The sequence below is a fragment of the Ranitomeya variabilis genome, chromosome 6, assembly GCF_051348905.1.
Source record: "Ranitomeya variabilis isolate aRanVar5 chromosome 6, aRanVar5.hap1, whole genome shotgun sequence".
NCBI lineage: Eukaryota > Metazoa > Chordata > Amphibia > Anura > Dendrobatidae > Ranitomeya > Ranitomeya variabilis.
In genome coordinates this window covers 43006948-43029161 of record NC_135237.1, presented here as the reverse complement: position 1 = coordinate 43029161, position 22214 = coordinate 43006948, and the positions used below count along the sequence as shown (strand labels likewise).

The window sequence follows — 22214 nt, the reverse complement described above, 5'->3', positions numbered from 1 at the left end:
CTTTTCTTGTATTATTTGTGCTCACTGTCACCTCATTTTTTGCTTCTGTTTCATCTCATACTTTTTTTTTCCAACAAAGACCTTAAGGTTTGGCGTACTGATCCAGGTTCTATATTCGACATTGACCCACTGGAGGATAATATTCAGTCTCGGAGCCTTCGTATGTTAACTGGTATAGAAACTCGAGTTATTCTTTCTCATAAAGAGATATTTAGTGGATACTATATATTGGAATACATATTAGCGGGAGTAGATTTTATTTCCTGACTTTGGAGCCCCAAATGCACCAAATTTTATATACATGTTTGTGCATTTTAGTTATTTGGGGCAAACCATTTCGAACAGTGGTTGAAATGCCAACTTTGGTGTATATTGAGACATATTGATGGTGTTCAGAGCTCAGAGAAGGCCCTGTCAAGGCGTGAAGCAATCACAAAATAGGAAGATCTGGATCAACAGACTGTGAACAGACTTTTATTGACAAAAAAGTGCTTGATAAAGGACACACAGTCAGCGGTACAGTTTAAATGGAATTAAACATTAACGCGTTTCGGTTGAGAATTCTTGATTAATGCTGCGCAGTCACCCGAAACGCGTCAATGTTGCATTTGATTTACCGACTGCTCACTTTGTGTCCTCCTCTTTCAAGCTCTTTTTGGGAATAAAAGTCTGTTCACAGTCTATTGAGCTGGATCTTCCTATTTTGGGATTTCAGATTTTTTTTTGCTGGTACTGTAAACAGCAGCTTTTAATTTGCATGAAAAAAAAATGCAGCAAAAAAAAAGCTGCAAAAGCGCAACGTGTGAACATAGGCTACAATAACACTCCAGATGAAACTTACATTTTACACAAATTTGTAGCATCATAGTGCCCATATGTATGAAAGAGCTGTTGACCAAAAGCCAATTCGGTCAATTGGGAGAAGAGAGAAAGCCACTGCCAGACAGCAGCTGACATTTTTTCTAGGCAGACAATTGAGAAACTCTCGTACTCGTTAGATAGTCATCTGAGTTGTGTTTAGATAGTCCCCTGGGTTTGGTTTAGATGGTCGCCTGGGTTGGGTTGACATTAATGTGTTTGGGACCCTTAGGAGCAGTGCATGGTACACCATTCTCTCTCTGAATCCGTGCATCATGCAATGTATAGCATACATCTCTGTGTTCAGCCTGTATCCCACATCTTCATTTATTCCACACTGTTTGCATCTTTCTCTGTGTTCTCTTTTTTCCCTGTCGGTCACTGTAGTATTCCTCTATTTGTAGAGAGAGCTAGTCTGGGTAACAGGCAGTCGTGCTGCTCCGCGGGGGCGGCCAGAGTGAGTCAGGCTGATGACAGGTCAGAAGTGTCTGAGATGAAATCTAGCATCTCTTACTACAGTGAGGGAACAAAGGCATCTGAGGACGGAGGTAACAAACCTAAATCCTGTGTTAATTAATGCAACCTTCCCATCTCTACTCTGTTTAGTAGCACGCTTTCTCAACCTCCTTGCAATACTGTATCCATTAGCTTCAAGAAAACCGTATGCGAGATGGAGCACATCAACGTCCTCTAGTCATATTTTAAGGGAATCTGTCAGTAGGATTTCATCCCCCAAACTACAGTATTTATATACACATGTAGCACTTGAATACACAAGTTCACCAATACCTTTGGCTAAGCTGTCTGTTCCTCCATTATTGAGAAATTTGCATTTAAATGAATATGCAAAAGAGGCTAAAGTGGTTTGATTGCATGGAAGCACTTTCTATGCTTTTGTCACTCCGGCTCTATTCCCCCCGCAATGCTTCCTTATCCTACTTGACTGACCGCTTCTGTTCTGGGTGACTTCAAACAAAGGAGCCACCAGTTAGGCATGAGGAGGCGGCGCTGGCCGAGGAATAGAGTCAGAGTGACAGAGGCTTCAGATCTACCATAGCTCTTCAATCTTATTTTCAGATCGATTCAAATGCTGATTTTTCAGTAACGGAGGAATGAACTGGCCATGTACAGGTATTGCTGGACTTGTCTTTGAAAGAGCATATAAATAGTTTGGGGTATGAAATTTTGCTGACAGATTCCATTTAAAGACTATCCACATTTTCAAAATTTTCTTGATTGCCCCAAGGCATATATGATGAAAAATCAGACAAGTTTTCAAACCGTTTTGAGTAAAAAAAAAAATCCTACCATTTTATGTATGCAGCTGCCATTTGGACCAATGATATTAAGCCTGATCTGACTTATCTGATCATACATTCATCAGTTGCTTTTCAATCTGGCCCTGGTTCTTCTTACCCTGAAGACAGACAATAAAGAGTAACAAATAACTACAGAATCTGACTACACTGGGTTTGCTTGTAGTCTGTTACTATGGAAACACATTGATCTGCTTCAAAGACGTTGTCCAAAGTAAAAGGAAGCAAGTGAATTGAAAACAAACCTTGCTCTCATAATGTAATGTACATGCCGAGTTTATGTACATGCCGAGTTTATGTACATGCGGAGGTTATGTACATGCGGAGGTTATGTACATGCCGAGGTTATGTACATGCCGAGGTTATGTACATGCGGAGGTTATGTACATGCGGAGGTTATGTACATGCGGAGGTTATGTACATGCCGAGGTTATGTACATGCCGAGGTTATGTACATGCGGAGGTTATGTACATGCGGAGGTTATGTACATGCGGAGGTTATGTACATGCCGAGGTTATGTACATGCGGAGGTTATGTACATGCGGAGGTTATGTACATGCGGAGGTTATGTACATGCGGAGGTTATGTACATGCGGAGGTTATGTACATGCGGAGGTTATGTACATGCGGAGGTTATGTACATGCGGAGGTTATGTACATGCCGAGGTTATGCACATGCCGAGGTTATGCACATGCCGAGGTTATGCACATGCGGAGGTTTGGAAACGTGTTGATAAATATCAGTACTGTACATGGGATGGCTGCTTAAATAACGCTGTGACACCTGATTGCTGTGCAAAGCTTCACAAATAACATACCGGCTTGTGTGCTGTCTTCTAATATCTGTGGATAATAATGAGAATATTACAAGTCAGTAAGGAAAGAAAATTAAAACATTTCCATAGGTCATCATGGAAATCTAGCATTCTTCATTACTTATATTAGGGGATATATTATTCCTTAAAGGGGTTGTCCAGTAAGGCATGTCTCTTCTGACTGGGATGGAATGTGAAGGGTGCAGCTGATCATTGGCATCTGATTGACTGCAGCGGTCATGTGATGTCCACTGATGAAAGAGGAAGTTAAGAGACAGATGGAGGCTTCGGTCACTGGCAGTGGTGCAAAAGGGGTCTAATAGGTGAGTATCCATTCTTTGTTAGCTTAATACCCCCATCAGCCCGTTTTTATTTTAAAAAATATACTTGACAATACCTTTAAAATACATATGGCAGTCTGACTCTGCGGGAAGAGATAGATAGTATCTATGTGGCTGTAGAATCATCAGGTTCTGACATCAGAATGTGGTTTTCATACAAATAATTGCAGATATATAAGTGCCAACTTACTTGTAACATTTATTATAAGATATTACATTATTAACAGTTAAAGGGAACCTGTCAACACATTTTACATATGGAACTAGAGGTATGGCTGTGTGTACAGGTGCTTGATCCCTTTTTGTGCGCCAGTCATGAGAAATCTAGTGTAGAAGCCATATGCAAATTAGACTGAAAGTGCACTGGGGGCAAGTCAGTGCATTCGGACTATTTCTTCCCAGTGCATTGTCACTCCCAGTGCACTTCCAGACTTCTACACTAGATTTCTCATGACTGGTACATCGGATCTCTGCAAAAAAAGTCTAATTTTTATTAAGGGACATGCACCTAAGTGCACATAAGTCTACTTTCAAATATAAAAAAGCGATGACAGGAGACCATAAGATATAATGAATACTAGACGGATTGAAATGTAAACTTTAGGAATATCTTGACTACAAATGATGGTAACTAGGAAGGAAATGGATAAATCTGAAAAAAATGAATTCACAGATTCAATCAAATTTATTTTGCATGATTATTATCCAATGCTAATTGAATGTGCATTATTGAGAGACCCCCAGACCATAGCAAACCAAGGAAAAAAAATAATTACACAGCCCCGCTCCCATCCCAGCAATTTCTTCATTCCGGTTTTCACTGAGCCCACTTGAAATGGACCACTGAAGAGAGCGGGGCTGCACAGTCAAAGGACAAGTCAGGTCTGGGTAAGTATAATTTTTATTTTTTTTAACCCCCCCCCCCTCCATTTCTAACCTAGCAAAATGGCAGCTGGCCAGCAAACAGTTTTGATGAATTCAAAAAGTATGGATTTGGGTTAATCAGACATTTTATTTTATAAAATTCAAGGCAAATTTGATTTATCTTAAATCAATTCATTCATCTCTATTTCCTACTTCTACTTCTTTTTTGGACACTATAGGGATGCGGTGAGTATAAAGAGATAATCAGGACAAAAAAAAAGGTTCAGGACTTTCAAAATGATAAAGCACAAAAAATGTTGATAATTTTATTTTTATAAGTTTGTGTGTGTGTTTTAAAGGGAAATGTTTGTTCTAATTGTGTGGAGTTGATCCCAATTTGCTTTACTAATATTTATCTAATGTGCAAATGACTGTTGTATGATTATCCTGATATGTGTATATATATATATATATATATATATATATATATATATATATATATATATATATATATATATATATATACATATACTTTAGTGATGGCTTCCATTTTTGCATAGATTTAATGCACAATGAATGTAGAAATTGGTCAGTGATCTGGTGGTCTGATCTCATTGTTCCCGAAAGGACTATTTTGGTCATGGCAAGTTATCACTTATCCATTATAGAGGTATAGAGTTGATCACTTATATTGTTGTACAGTACATCCCAATAACGGGGTCCTCACCGATTGCCAGAATTTGTGTCCCATGTTTTCCCTTAATGACAAGATCACAACCAAAAGGCGATTGATGGAAGCCGAGAGCTCCCTCTACTGGTGGCAATAAATAGATTGCTTCATCCTGAAAGTTAATTATGAGCTTTTATAGATAAAATAAAAATACATTTATTTTATAGATCTACTTTTGTTTTCTTCACCTGAAGAGGAATTTTGCTGTCGTTATTGCAGCCAATAATCTCCTTGGAAATCCGCCTTTAAAAATGTTACTTTTGCCCTTGCTTTACAAATAAAAATATATTCACATTACTTATGTACATAGAGTGTATAGTCTGGGCAAGGATCAGCATAAAATAAGTATATTTCAATATAATTTTATTTAGATTGTATCTGGCGGTAAGCAAAGGAATTCATCATAAATTAAATTGAACATTCATCCAATTTTTTTACATTTACTGCCTAGATAAAGAGGACACAATTAAAATTAGTTAGTTCTTTCTCTTATTTTATTTATGCGACTCCCCTGATTTTTTTTTTTAAAATCCGCCATACGGTTCCAGATATGTGGGTCTTTTTACTTAGTACTAATTGTATGTTCATGATAAGGGGTGTGGCTGACAGGATCTTCTGGGGCGTGTCTTTAGGCTGCGCTGAATAGTTACCCTGTGAGCAACGCCCCTTTGGTAAAGACCATAACAATTTGTACTGAATTGAAATCACCATATTCTAGAACCATATGGTAGATAAAAATAACACAAAAGAAAAAAACAAAGCAAAACATAATATCCGGGGAACAGCAAGAATAAAATAAAAGCAAAAATTGGCACTTTTGACCTGGTGACAGTACAAGGTCTTTAATAAACCTTTTCTGGGGAAAAAAATATAATAAAAATGTATTGTTCAGTTCTATTAGAGGAGCTTTTGCAGGGCAAAGTGGATCACAGAGATTTGGGTCAAATGTAGATTGTCTCTTTGTAGGAAAAAAAGCTCGGAAGGTAAGTATCCATTAATGCAGATATCAGATATTGTGATGTTTTTTTCATTTATTTTAAGATTTAGGAATAATATAATTTCTAATTTGTTTTTTCAATGCAGCCCCTGTTCATCCGGGTGCCTACCATCCTTCTCAGTCTCAAGGTTTTGGCTACATGAACCAGTCAAGTATGTCCTCTATGAGGTCAATGCATTCTCCACATTCACCTTCACCAAGTCTGGTGAGTATGGAGATTCATCAATGGATAAAACATACTGTATATAGTAGAAGAGGAAAAATAAATCCCCCCAAAAACAATGGCACTTAAACATCGGCAGGTAAACACAGTGCGGTGCTGGATTCATCAGCTTCCTTCCACGTCTCACTATCCTTCTCTTCTGTAACATGGATTATCCAACGTGACCAACTCCTTTAAAGGGAATACGTCACCAGAAAAAAACACTATTAACTTACAGATATGGAGTTAATGTGCAGGTTAGTAGTGTTACTAACCCTCCTGGCGCCAACACCGCAGGGAGAAAAGAGGTTTATTCCCCCCGCACTGTTCTGGTTTGAGTCACGGGGGGCGCCGCCACTGCGGGTTCAGCCACAGCTCTGAGTATACAGTGCGGCAGCTGTATCCGCGCCCCCCGGCCCTGACTGACTGTTCACTCAGCATTGGGGACGGCTGTCAGGGCCAAGGTGGACGCCGGGCAGGTTAATAATACTATTAGCCTGCTGATTAATCCAATATTTCCAGGTTAATAGCGTTTTTTCTCTGGTGACTGGTTCCCTTTAAAAGTAATGTAGCCTGAGTAAATGACATATTCTTTTTCCCAAAAAATTTTTGTATGAAATACATTTTTGGCAAAATGTTTTTTTTTTCATATCAAAATCTGCATAAAAAAAAAAATAGAAATGTTGCCATTTTCACGCTGGTGGTGTTACCTGTTTTTGTAATACTGCCTGTGATGATAATGCGACTCCTGAAAAGTCTTCCGTAAAGAACAGGAAGTAGGAGTCTAAAATAGTCCTAGTGGCCAGAATAAAAATTGCAAGATTTCTAATATTTTTGTCATTTAAAAATGTTAGAATTTTTATATACTGTGTGTGTGTGTATATGTATATGTATATGTATATGTATATATATATATATATATATATATATATATATATATATATATATATATATATATATATATATATCAGTGTACATAAAAAAAATTGCTAACATTTTTAAAAGACAAAAATAATTTTCAAAGAAAAACTAGGTTTAAACAATGTGTTATTTTCTGTCAATACATTAACGCTATGTGCACACGTCAGGATTTCGTGCAGAAATTTCCTGAACAAAATGGGACATTTTCTGCAAGAAATCCGCAAGCGTTTTTTTGCGCATTTTTTGTGCGGTTTTTTCCGAAGCTTCCAAATAGCGGCAAAAACGCATCATGTGCACAAAAATTGCAGTATGCATTAAAAATGATGGGATGCTTATGTATGCGATTTTTAAGCGTTTTTTCCGTGGAAAACAGTAAAAAAAAAAACGCGAAAAATCCTGAATGTGTGCACATAGCCTATGTAAGGAAGGGAAGCGAAACCTGAGTCTTCAGGTGTTACATACGTTACATATCACCTTTGAGTAAAATAAAAAGAATAAGAAGCACTTTATCCACTCTCCTTCCATTTTGTCTTGTGCAGAGAACATTCAGAGCCATGTACGACTACAGCGCTCAGGACGATGATGAGGTTTCCTTCAGGGACGGTGACTACATCGTCAACGTGCAGCCGATAGATGAAGGATGGATGTACGGCACGGTGCAGAGAACTGGGAAGACTGGGATGCTGCCCGCCAATTACATCGAGCCTGTTAACTGATAGCTGTCTGCTCCTCCAATCGGCATATATATTTTATTTTTCTGCGAGGATCGATCGCCACGATCACAAATTCTTTGACGATTATTCTTCTAAAACGTGCAAAATTCTGTTGAAGCTTATTTTTTAAGCACTAGCCTAAACACCTAGGACACTACGAGAAGCTCCTAGATAAAATGCTCTTCTCCTCTAAGCAAAAGACTCTAGAAACAAACCCGCATAGACTTAGATGAATGTTCTATATGATAATGGGATTTTCTTTCTTACATATCCTTTCATAGCTAACCTCAGAGGGCTGGTAATTGCTGACAATCTCGGGCCTAGCAGCGGTATAACGTAGGTTATATATAGGATTCTAAAATGTATTTAGCTGCTTCCGCTATATTCTGTGTCCTGTGAATTTTTCAATTGTGCATTAGTCAAACAGAATCTAACCTCTCAGAGTTTTATCCTAATTTAATACTAAATATTATAGAGAAAATTAGTATTTATAATCATGGTATAGTCAATACATCTCTATGATTACATTTAAATTAATGGGAAAGCCGCATCGCGCAAGAAAACCTCTCACCTGTACAGGACCCTCATCTATTATCCAGAGCGTAAGACACAAACTAACGCTTTTCCCGAAAAAAGAAAGTTGTCATTCTAGTGTCACACGGTGAAGATAGCTATTCACAAAGATAGCATTTGACATTAAAGGGGTGGTTTCCTAAAAGTCTGACGTCAACTCGGTGTGACTGCCGATTTCTGAATCCTTGTAGCGCGCCCACTGCTTGCTGTCAGGATTCTCCAGCATCGCTGTCGAGAGTGACCGCGAGTATGTGATTACAAGTGAGTACAAGTGAATTGAGCGAGGCCAAACACGTCTAGTCGGAATGTGGCCCACTCTTAGCAGCAACACTGTAGAATCCTGACAGTGCGCAGTGTGCACGCAGCAAGGATTCAGAAGTCTGCAGTCACATAGAGTGACTGTAGACTTTTAGCCGAAGACCGGACGACCCTGTTAAGGATATGTGCACGCATTGAGTATTTGCACCAGATATTTCTGCACTAAGAATTCATCTCTCAGCATGAAAAACTCAGTGTACAATATGCGCATCTATTATTCATTTTCACTTGCGTCTTTTATGCATTTTACTCGCTTTTGATTCAAGTGAAAAACATTGAAAAAAAATCGACATGTGGCATTGAAAAAAATGCCTTAATGGTTGAAACACTCAAGGAAAAAAAATAGCGGATGTCATAAATCTCATTTATTTTGCTGGTACAGTAAAACGCTGCACCGGATAAGCGCTGCAAATGCTCAACGAGTGCACGGTAGAGCGAAGCAAAATGACTCAAAGCAAAGTGAATTTACTAGAAATTTCACAAAAAGTTTGTGTTTCCGAGGCTCTCAATTTGCTTTTTTCGGTCAGGAAGGGGTTTAAAATATTATATAGTTTTCACACCTGTCCTACTAACACAGCGCCCTGCCATTCCTCCTCTGGCTTCCTCTACCTCTAGTTTTCTTCACTTCAGTCTTCTCTGTTTGGTGCTGACTAAGCCTCGTTTAATGACTAGATCTCACAAGACCACATGTGACTATGATTAGGGTTTGGGGTGGGTACTGTTTCTCCTAGCAGAGACTCCCAGCAGGCCTAGGGAAACATATAGGTTAGCTACCTCCACTGGGAGGCCTCGGAGAAACAGCTGTTCTGCTTATGAAGAGTTAATTTGCAGTTTTATTTTTCCCAGTAATCACTGCCTGGCCTAAAAGACTCTCTACGCCAACTGGGATTCTCCATGAGAAGACACAGTACCCACCTCAACTCAAAGACAGACCTTTTATTTTAAGGCAAATAGTTGTCATACTTTATTTCCCCACTGGGAGTGCTGCAGAGAAATTGAGCACTTGCTGTCAGATTACAAAGACACTCTTTCCTGAAAAACCCTCGTAATAAAGAGAGAATGACCACGATGCAAATACCCTTTAATTTAGAGTGTGATGAGACAAGTCTGTACATTTATTAAAGGAACACTAAAGCTGAAGGTTTATCCACATTATTTTATCTCCTGAAATCCTCGAAATTATTTTCGTACAGACGAGAATATTATATATGTATCTTTTATGTGACCTGTGTAGACTCAGGACTTTAGGTGGTTAAATCCCCCGCGATTTTGCCAGGACTGGCAGACCATGTACTGTGTATAGTGGTGCCCGGACGCTTCCCCGATGATGGGGATAGAGGGGGGTTAAACTTGTTGCAATTCATTAGGACAGATCTTTTTATCTTTTTGTTCACAAGGGGGACAAGCAGCAGTTTCGGCACATTCTCCATGCACAAAAAGTATAGGGACGGCCTTTATTGTTCCCACGTAGCATAAACATTGCGTTTTTTGGGCTGCAATTTTTCGGGCATAAAATCCGCCGCATTTCAAGCAAAATTAACGTGATGTCATGAAAACTGCTGCCCACTGTGCGTTTGTAGACGCCGTTGAACTGTGCTGTTTTGGGTGCATTTATTTCCCTATAGGTTTCTATAGGGAGACTGAAAAACACAAGTAAAACTGCATTATTAAGTGCAGAATCCCAGCATTTGTGTCTAAAAAATACAAAGTACATAAAAAACAAACTCAATGAAATCAGCACCAAAAACAAATGATTAAAAAAAGGGAAACACATAAAAAAAACAGATCAGAGCAGATTTTCTATTGCATAGTTTGGTGTGGACATCTGCAAAGAAAACGCAAAGGAAAAAAAAAAGCAGAAGGTGAGAACATGGCCGTAGGGTTTACCTTCCCTATATTACTGTCCTTGGTAGATAATTACAAAGAAATTGTGCTATTGCATCAATCCTAACAAAATCTTAATGAAGCTGACGCGGTTTTATGGATCAGTCCGATTTTTAACGACCGCCAATATGGACATTCTAGTCAATGGTGGTGCCGTGCGCACATGTCAGGTTTTTCACGCGGCCCTTAAAATACCTTGGTCAAACGAGAAGATTTTTTCTGGTACCAAGGTGAAAAAATAACTGAAGACAGACTATAAAAATGTACTATAACTGTAGAAAAACAATAAATCCAACTATTATACATCGATTTGCTGCAGATAAAAGAAACATGAGGTTCTTAAGATACTATTTGATCAAAGTTGGGTCCGGGTCTTTTTTTTTGCTCAGATTATACGCCCGTCATTAATTTAAGTGTATAGAAAGTAGAAGGAGCGACGCAATGTTGAGTTTAGAAAGACCAAGCACCTTTCATCGAAGAGAACAAATCTGGAGGTTTTACTCAGTGAACAAAATCAGGGAGATTGATGTAGTGTTTTCCATGAAAATTCCATAAATTCAAACCCAAGCTTTCTACTACACAGAATTGGCGCCGTACAGAATTTGATGATTATGACTTAGAGATCAAGATGCCTTATGGCAGTGGAGTCTCGGGTTTATCGAGTAGCCTCCATTTTACTGAGAAATAAACTTTCGTTAGGGCTCACGGTTAATATATTCCCTCAATAAGTTATTCTTCATTTAGTGGATATTGATGAAACATTTTATCGATGTTGCTCGCTGTGCAAAAACTTGGAGCTGCTATACCTAACACATCCCAAGGACAACCGTAATAAAAGTGCTCAGTGCTCAGTCAAGATTCCCACCATGCATGTCTGCTCCAGTGTCGGACTGGGGTGCCAAGGGACCACCAGTAACCAACTCCTGGGCCCCACTTTTCAGGTACATGCAAATGTGACATATCCTTAATCACAAATTTATATAACAATGAATAAGATGCTGTCATTGGCTGTATATAGTCATGCTTCAATAGTTTCCATGGGAGACTAAAAGCTGCCATAATCTGATCGCCTCTTCTACATACAGGTGATGATCAGATCGCCTGTATGTAGCAGAATTACTGACTTGCTATGAGCAATCTGGCAGTGACAACCATAGAGGTCTGCTGTCATGCCAACCCATCGGTGACCGGTGGTCATGTGACACAGGCGCCGATGGGTGGGATTTTCGGTGCGCTTGACGGAAGCGCATGCTAAATTCCGCTGTCAGAGTTTGACAGCAGCATTTAATGGGTTAACAGCCGTGGGTGGATCGTGATTCCACCCGCGGCTGTTGAGGGCACATGTCAGCTGTTCAAAACAGCTTACATGTGCCGGAAAAGATGTGGGCTTAGCGCCGGAGCCCATATCAAAGGGAGGGTGTCTGACATTGGTGTATTATTATGCCCGATGTCGGATAGGAGTTAAAGAGGTTTTCCCAAAATCGCACATAATCCACAAGATAGAGGATAACCTGATGATTTCTGTGAGTACAACTGCTGGAACGCCAGTAGTTGCAATAATGGGGCTCTAGAGCCTTGCAATCAAATCCCAACATTGGACGTAATGACCGCACCATACCTTCCAGATACTGGCTGTATTACACAGCCAACGACTGCCTATACCAGCAGTGCAACACTGTAAATACAACCAAAAAAATAATCATGATTTTTTCTTCTCCTGTTTTTCAGTACATTATGTATTAAAATGAATTTTGTCATTCAAATCTACAACTTGTCCTACTTAAAACAAACCCTCACACAGCTATATTGATGGAGAGATCAAAAAGTTATGGGTCTTGGAAAAAGGGGAGGAAAAGACTAAAGCGCAAAAATGAAAATTGGTTTTGACAGGAAGGGATTAAAGAAAAACATTGTGCGTCTGAAAGCAGCAATAGACGGGTTATTTTCCTACAGAAACGTCACCGTTCTTGTTTGTGGCCCTATTATTTCAGCTGAGATTCAATATTGCAATGCGAGATACATCTCATGCATTGTTCCATCAAGAATATAAGGATAAAATTAATTTATCTTTTAAACAAAAAACATAATTAAATCCCACAAAGGACAACATTTACATTGAGTTTGTATGTTTCCATAAATCATCGGTGATGCTCACATATGGAAATGAGATTGTGAGCCCCATTGGGGACAAGGAGGATGGTTAACACATGGACCAGAGGTGTCAAATTGCATTCCTCGAGGGCCGCCAACAGGTCATGTTTTCAGGATTTCCTTGTATTGCACAGGTGATAATTTAATCACCTGCACAGAATGATTCCAGCACCTTGTGGAATGCTAAGGAAATCCTGAAAACATGACCTGTTGGCGGCCCTCGAGGAATGCAGTTTGACACCTCTGACATGGACAATGATCGGTTGTAAAGATTTTCCCACCATAAACTTAACACCATATGAGCCAAGAGCTGGTCGTACACTTAGGACAATTGTCGGCTGAGCGTTACTTTGGCCAAGAAATATCCCCCTTTCCACCTTCATATACACACACACTCGTGTTTAGATCTGCGGCAAGATATAAGGGTGGAGCAGGTAACAATCCAGCTTAGTTGAGTCTTTTTTTCCATCTGCTGTTGAGGAAGAGTTGGTCAATCCTGGCCACATATTTGGCCGACTTTTGTCTACGGAATATAGGGCAATGCTAGTGTGGACACTCTCCAAAATGAAAGTTAGGGAATCCGACCTCTTGGATATTTCCATTTTCGCCCTTGACTCAAACAGACGCAGATCTTATTTACTGGAAATGCAAGGATGCCAATTTTTGCTATTATTCAGGTACTACCTTTAGATCATATTTTGATATAATATCCACTTGATGGGCCAAGTCTATAGTGGGAAGGTTCTTTTAAAGAGGAACTGTTAATGCTCATGATATATCCATTTTAGTAAATACTTGTGTTCCCCATAATACATGAAAGAAGCGCTTCCATCAAAAATTGTATCCTCTTAATATATTGCAATCATCGTATTATATACAGTGGGGAAAAATAAGTATTTGATACACTGCTAATTTTGCATGTTTTCCCGCCTACGAAGAATGAAGAGGTCTGTAATTTTTATCATAGGTACACTTAAAAATCTTTAAAAAAAATCCAGAAAATCACATTCTATGATTTTTAAATAATTAAATTGCATTTTATGGGATGAAATAAGTATTCGATGCTCTCATATCTCACAGACCTGTTAGTTTTTCTTTAAGAAGCCTCCTACTCGGCACTCATTACCTGTATTAATTGCACCTGTTTGAACGCATTACCTGTATAAAAGACACCTGTCCACACAATCAATCACACTCCAACCTCTCCACCATGGCCAAGACCAAAGAGTTGTCTAAGGACACCAAGGACAACATTGTAGACCTTGGGATGGGCTACAGGACAATAGGCAAGCAGCTTGGTGAGAAAGCAACAACTGTTGGCACAATTATTAGAAAATTGAAGAAACACAAGATGACTGTCAATCTTCCCCATCTGGGGTTCCATGCAAGATCTCGCCTTGTGTGATAAGGATGATTCTGAGAAAGGTCAAGAATCAGCCCAGAACTACATGGGAAGACCTGGTCAATGACCGGAAATCGTCAGTGTATCAAATATTTATTTTTCCCACTGCAGCACTGTGTTCTTACAATTGCTCATTTTGCCTTTCTACCCAGCTAATTCTTCTGTTTTCCATTAGGTCTATGACATCACATTATTAAAAACAGACTAGCTGAATCTTCTAAGCTCTATGTAGAAACAGGAGGTCAATTTTCCCTGTGTGACTCATAAGTCACTGCAAAAGTCACTGGCAGGGGGAGGAGAGAGCAGCTGGGTCAAGAGTTGAAGAGGGGAATGATAAATGCAGGGACAAGAGACTTCCTGTTTTTACATACAGCAGAGAAAAGAGGAGAATTAGCTTGGTAGGAAGACAAAATAAGCAATTGTAAGTACACAGTGCTATATAATATGATGACTGCAATATATTAAGAAGATAAAAACTTTGAAGGGAGGAAGAGGGCTTCTTTAATTTTGGAGCATCTTTGTTATTCCATTTAGAAATATTTTGAATATATTTTTACAATTGTGAATTACCATTCTCCTTTTCCAAGAGACGTAACTCTACAAAGTTTGACCCTGGCAGCCCTGATTGTACAATGTCATACTGTGAAGGGTCTTACACTCAGCACATAGCATCCAGTTGTATATGTATTCATAATTGTCTTATGAGAATAACAGAACTATGCTGTGCCGTTCCTCTAAGAAAAGATGCTCCTCAATTTTTACATAAGAGAAAGGACCTATCACTTGCTAAAAAAATTGAGATAAATACCTTATAAAAAAATCCCTGTGCTTCCCTAATTCTTCCACTCTTTTCTGTTTTGTGCTGCATCACTCCGTTTCAGATTCGTTGCTTTTCACATACAGCATGTAAAATTCCTACTTGCAGACCCACTGGGTGTTTCTTCAGAGTCTTCTCCAGGGGCGTGTTCTTTCATCGTTCCCTCTGAGAATCAGCCTATCACAGCTCAGCAGCATCTGAGACTGCTCGACTGCTGAGCTGTGGTTGGTAGCATCTAGGAGGGATGGGTATAAACACCACGCCCCCAGAGAAGACTCTGAAGAAACACTCAGTGGGTCTGCAAATAGAAATTTTATATGCTGCTCACCAAAGGCAACAAATGTGAATATCTCTGCAGTGAACTGATGCAGTGCAAAAAGGAAAGGCGCAGCAGAATCAGGGAAGCTCGGGAATTTTACAAGGTATGTATCTCAATTTTATGGAGAAAGTGACAGGTCCTCTTTAAATTGTGTGAACTTAGACTTGATATCAGATAATGTTATGAAAATAATGAACCGATCACACAGTCCGTCTATGTATCCAGCCTTAAAAGTACAGAAGCACAAAATTGTACCACCCGATCCACCAATGTTGAGGAAACATTCTCCGTTTTCTATTGCTGTACTGCTACAGATTTAATAAAGCTTTAATAAGAGTAATTATTCTACTGACTATCTGTATAGTAAATCAGCAACTAAGCACATAAAAAAATACATGCACTGGAATAATTATTACAACCGTCAAAATGAATCCAATTAATTGCATTACTTATTCTTACCTTTAACAAACGTATAAAAAAAAGGACCGGACATTGGGGGAACATAGAAGAGAAGCCCATTGTAAAAAAAAAATCAACCTTGGCCCCTTTATTATGGTGCAGAGTTTTGCCAACCTGGACAGAAGGACGTGAGGTTTTCTTTTTTCAATACACCTATAACATGACAATAGAATACACCTATAACACGACCATACAATACACCTATAACACGACCATACAATACACCTATAACACGACCATACAATACACCTATAACACGACCATACAATACACCTATAACACGACCATACAATACACCTATATCATGACCATACAATACACCTATAACACGACCATACAATACACCTATAACACGACCATACAATACACCTATAACACGACCATACAATACACCTATATCATGACCATACAATACACCTATAACACGACCATAGAATACACCTATAACATGACCATAGAATACACCTATAACACGACCATAGAATACACCTATATCATGACCATACAATACACCTATAACACGACCATAGAATACACCTATATCATGACCATACAATACACCTATAACACGACCATAGAATACACCTATAACACAACAATAGAATACACCTATAACACGACAATAGAATACACCTATAACACGACCATACAATACACCTAACACGACCATACAATACACCTATAACAGGACCATACAATACACCTATAAGACGACCATAGAATACACCAATAACACGACAATAGAATACACCTATAACACGACAATAGAATACACCTATAACACGACCATACAATACACCTATAACACGACCATACAATACACCTATAACAGGACCATACAATACACCTATAACACGACCATACAATACACCTATAACAGGACCATACAATACACCTATAAGACGACCATAGAATACACCAATAACACGACCATACAATACACCTATAACACGACCATACAATACACCTATAACACGACCATACAATACACCTATAACAGGACCATACAATACACCTATAAGACGACCATAGAATACACCAATAACACGACCATACAATACACCTATAAGACGACCATAGAATACACCTATAACACGACCATACAATACACCTATAACAGGACCATACAATACACCTATAACAGGACCATACAATACACCTATAAGACGACCATAGAATACACCAATAACACGACCATACAATACACCTATAACACGACCATACAATACACCTATAACAGCACCATACAATACACCTATAAGACGACCATAGAATACACCAATAACACGACCATACAATACAACTATAAGACGACCATAGAATACACCTATAACAGGACCATACAATACACCTATAACACGACCATACAATACACCTATAACACGACCATACAATACACCTATAACACGACCATAGAATACACCTATAACACGACCATACAATACACCTATAACACGACCATACAATACACCTATAACACAACCATACAATACACCTATAACACAACCATAGAATACACCAATATCACGACCATACAATACACCTATAAGACGACCATAGAATACACCTATAACACGACCATACAATACACCTATATCATGACCATACAATACACCTATAACACGACCATAGAATACACCTATAACACGACCATACAATACACCTATAACACGACCATACAATACACCTATAACACAACCATAGAATACACCAATATCACGACCATACAATACACCTATAAGACGACCATAGAATACACCTATAACACGACCATACAATACACCTATAACACGACCATACAATACACCAATATCATGACCATAGGACAATTTCCAACCCATTTTTTTTCAAATAAAGCCATTCCTTTGCTCAGATTATTGCCGCCCTGTAGCAATGGAGATGTGACTAAATGGCTGAGACCACCCCCCATTTCTCTAATGCCCCATAGCAGCACCCTGTCTGCCTTTATGGTACATGCGCTTGGGTCTGGACACCTTGTAGATCTTGGCTGATGCACTATAGCTATGCTGGGATTTATTGTGCATTATCAACCACTTTTCATAAATGCCATGGAATTACAGGATTACCCATGGTAAATATACACTCACTGGCCACTTTATTAGGTACACCTGTCCAATTTCTTGTTAACACTTAATTTCTAATCAGCCAATCACATGGCGGCAACTCAGTGCATTTAGGCATGTAGACATGGTCAAGACAATCTCCTGCAGTTCAAACCGAGCATCAGTATGGGGAAGAAAGGTGATTTGAGTGCCTTTGAACGTGGCATGGTTGTTGGTGCCAGAAGGGCTGGTCTGAGTATTTCAGAAACTGCTGATCTACTGGGATTTTCACGCACAACCATCTCTAGGGTTTACAGAGAATGGTCCGAAAAAGAAAAAAAATCCAGTGAGCGGCAGTTCTGTGGGCGGAAATGCCTTGTTGATGCCAGAGGTCAGAGGAGAATGGGCAGACTGGTTCGAGCTGATAGAAAGGCAACAGTGACTCAAATCGCCACCCGTTACAACCAAGGTAGGCCTAAGAGCATCTCTGAACGCACAGTGCGTCGAACTTTGAGGCAGATGGGCTACAGCAGCAGAAGACCACACCGGGTACCACTCCTTTCAGCTAAGAACAGGAAACTGAGGCTACAATTTGTACAAGCTCATCGAAATTGGACAGTAGAAGATTGGAAAAACGTTGCTTGGTCTGATGAGTCTCGATTTCTGCTGCGACATTCGGATGGTAGGGTCAGAATTTGGCGTAAACAACATGAAAGCATGGATCCATCCTGCCTTGTATGGAGCATCTTTGGGATGTGCAGCCGACAAATCTGCGGCAACTGTGTGATGCCATCATGTCAATATGGACCAAAATCTCTGAGGAATGCTTCCAGCACCTTGTTGAATCTATGCCACGAAGAATTGAGGCAGTTCTGAAGGCAAAAGGGGGTCCAACCCGTTACTAGCATGGTGTACCTAATAAAGTGGCCGGTGAGTGTATATCGTATAGTTAATATTTAAAGGGGGATGGAAAACATAGCTGCTTTCTTTAAAAAAGAAACTGCACGAGTCTTGTCTACAGGTTGTGTGTTCTATTGAAGCTCTGCACCATTCACTTTTAATGGAATCTGCCAGTAGGTTCATTCCTATGTAATCTGCTATCAGCATTATGTAGGGGCAGAGACCCTGATCCAGCGATGTGTCACTTCCTGGGCTGTCTTTTGCTGTTTCAATAAAATCAGTGTTTTATCAGCAGTACATTATCACTACAAGACTATGTGTCTGGTGTTCAACCACACCCCCACTAACTGATTAGCGTCTTTCTGTCAATATACAGTATACACAGAAAGCAGCCAATCAGTGGTGGGGGCGGGGTTATACAAGACTAAGCATTCCGAGCTCTGCTAGATCTGCAGCAGAGAAAACTGCTTCACCTAGTAAACTAACTCATTGCTTTAATCAGGGTCTCTGTCTCTACATCATGGTGCTGTCAGACTATAACATAGCTGGAATCAGGGTCTCAGCCCATACATTAGGCTTCTGTCAGATTGCATAGCAAAAATCTGTTGACAAATTCCCTTTAACAAAGCTCAGCTGCAACCTGTAGACAGGAATGATGCTGTTTTTGGAAAAAGGCAGCCATGGATAATCACTATAACTATTGTGATGGTATCTATAGATTTATGTTTTTAGAGACTAACTCTACTTTCTTTAAGGTCTCACTCACACAAGCCTATAACACGGGTAGGTGCTATGTGATGTTTTATGGGAAAGCACTTGGGGAATAAATGGGGAAGCTCAGATCTGTGGTTATTTTTTCATGCTGATCCGAGAATCGGATTGCCCTCACCTATACAAGTCTATGGGTGCGTGTGAAACATCTGACTGCACTCGAATGCCATCTGAGTGCAGTCCGATTACCACGGAATTATTAATTTGGGTTAGGATATTAATTTGGGTCAGGATATTAGTTTGGGTCAGGATATCCACTGCTGTCTGTGCATTGCAGTCCATATACAGAGAGTGATGTGCTCATCTGAAATCAACTTGAAACAAATTTCCAGTATTAGAAAAAGTAAATTGTCTTTTAGAAAACAAGCACCGGCGCCACCCCAGTGACTGACACCGGAACGCTGCTATTAACCTGCAAATTAACCCCATATCTGCCAGTTAATAGTGTTTTTTTCTGGTGACATGTTTGGAGAACACCAACTTCTAAGGCAAAGCATGAACGCCATGTGTCGCTATACCGGGATGTAGTTAAGCTTTCTTTTTCTTATTTTCTAGTGAAAAAATGTCTCTTAAAATCATCAATGCAAAAATTTAACAAGTTTTAATTTAACAAGTTTTACTCCTTGGAAAACCCAACTACGAACATCCAAAATAATATTATTTTATCATTTTATTATTATTATTATTATTATTATTATATTACTTTTTATTATAAAGTCTCCTGGCGCCATCTAGAGCAAAATGTCTCACAGGCTTCAATTTCCTGATATGTAGACTGTTATATTTCTTACTCATTTTTATTAATTTGCTGTAAAAAAACAAGCAAAAAAAAACAAACAAGAAAACTTAATACTCCCCCCTTGATTTTTACAAGTGAGACCGGACTGTTCATTGGTTCATTGGAGAGTGGCGATTTCATTAGCAGTTCCAGAATGCTCGCTACTTTAGTTGCCAAATCATTAAAACTTCCATAAAATGATTTGACACCATAAAATCTGACTCAGATTTGCTAATAAATCTATCTCTATTCCATTAATGGCCGTCTTGTGATTTTCCGCTGGTTACTTGTGTGTTTGACTAACAGACTGTAATTGTTTTACAGTTTCAAAAGACCTAATTTCATCATTGCTCCTTTTGTGACTTAAAACCTTTAAAACAACCAGTTCCCAACAAGTAGTATAGTCTTATGGCGCTGAGACCCTCGTTACAATGAGTCGTGTTGACTCGCTGTAAATCTGCAAATAAAAAAGGTTGTAAGGATCATGTACACTTGGATTATTAGACTTTTACTTTTCCACTATGCTGAGCAGAAACTTGGCCAAAGTCTGGTGGAAGATTTTATTTCTGTCATCACATTCCCAGTGGTACAATAAATGTAAAAAATTCTACACACCCCTGTTAAAATGCCAGGTTTTCGTCATGGCAAGAAATCATTCCAAGAAGAGTCATTTCAGAACTTTTTACATCTTTAATGTCAACTATAATCTGAACAAATCCATAGAGAAACAAACTGAAATAATTTCGAGAAGGAAAGTAAACGTAAGAAAACTGAACTAATATGGTTGCAACTAAGGATGTGGTTGTGTCTAGAATTAGCCAATCACAGTTAAGCTCATGTTAAAGAGTGGTCAGTACACGGCTGCCATAATTTACAGTGATCCTGTTTAACCCCTTAACGACCGCCGATACGCCTTTTAACGGCGGCCGCTATGCGTACTTAAACCACAGCGCCGGTAATTAACGGCGCTGTGGAAAAAGTGAATAGCGCCCCCCAGAGTCGAATTATCTCTGGGGTCTCGGTTACCGGGGGTAGCCGAGACCCCAGAGAACATAATTCGGGGATTTTTTACCGACCCCCGAGTTGCGTTCGCCGGTAATTAACCGTTTACCGGCGGTCGCAAAAAAACCCAAAGAAACGCGATTTCCCATTTAATTTCTCTGTCCTCCGACGTGATCGCACATCAGAGGACAGAGAAATGGGGTCCCCGATCGCCCCCGATACTCACCTGTCTCCCCCGGTGCTCTTTGTGGCTCCCGATGGGCGCCGCCATCTTCCGGCAAAAAAATGGCGGGCGCATGCGCAGTGCGCCCGCCGGCCGGCACCCGGGAGATCTTTGGGGTCTCGGCTGCCGGGGGTAGCCGAGACCCCAAAGAACATGATCGGGGTCGGTTTTTACCGACCCCTGTTTTGCGATCGCCGGTAATTAACTGTTTACCGGCGACCGCGAAAAAAAAAAAAAGCGATGTTTAATTCTCTGTGATGTGATGTGATCGCACATCAGAGGACAGAGAAATAGGGGGATTCGGGGACCCTATCATACTTACCGGTGTCCCTGGGTCCTCCTGTGTCCTCTTCTGGCCGCCGGCTTCTTCCTTCTGTAAGAAAATGGCGGACGCATGCGCAGTGCGCCCGCCATGATCTGCCGGCCGGCAGCTAGGGGAGTTGGGGCTAAATTTAGGGTTAGGGCTAGGATTAGGGTTAGGGATAGGGTTAGGGCTAGGGTTAGGGTTTGGGGCTAAATTTAGGGTTAGGGTTGGGGCTAAATTTAGGGGTAGGGCTGGGGCTAAATTTAGGGTTAGGGCTAGGGTTAGGGTTGGGGCTAAAGTTAGGGCTAGAGTTAGAGTTGGGGCTAAATTTAGGGTTGGGGCTAAAGTTAGGGCTAGGGTTGGGGCTAAAGTTAGGACTAGGGTTGCGGCTAAAGTTAGGGTTAGAGTTGGGATTAGGGTTGGCATTTGGGTTATATTTGGGATTAAGGTTAGGTTTGGGATTAGGGTTAAGGTTAGGGTTGGGATTAGGGT

General features: G+C 39.9%; 1 protein-coding gene across 4 annotated transcripts in view; it reads left to right on the top strand.

Annotated features, from left to right (window-relative positions):
• The window catches only part of NEBL (nebulette), a 258527-nt gene extending 243788 nt beyond the window's left edge, over positions 1 to 14739 (top strand). For 2 of the 4 annotated variants that reach the window (XM_077268337.1, XM_077268335.1), the window contains 4 exons: positions 80 to 172; positions 1263 to 1406; positions 6009 to 6127; positions 7585 to 14739. In XM_077268337.1, the coding sequence (XP_077124452.1) occupies positions 80 to 172; positions 1263 to 1406; positions 6009 to 6127; positions 7585 to 7761 (533 nt within the window). In that variant the 3' untranslated portion in view covers positions 7762 to 14739. The remainder of the gene's footprint in view (positions 1 to 79; positions 173 to 1262; positions 1407 to 6008; positions 6128 to 7584) is intronic. The other 2 variants (XM_077268338.1, XM_077268336.1) reach the window with 1 other exon arrangement.
• The last annotated feature ends 7475 nt before the right edge of the window (positions 14740 to 22214 follow it).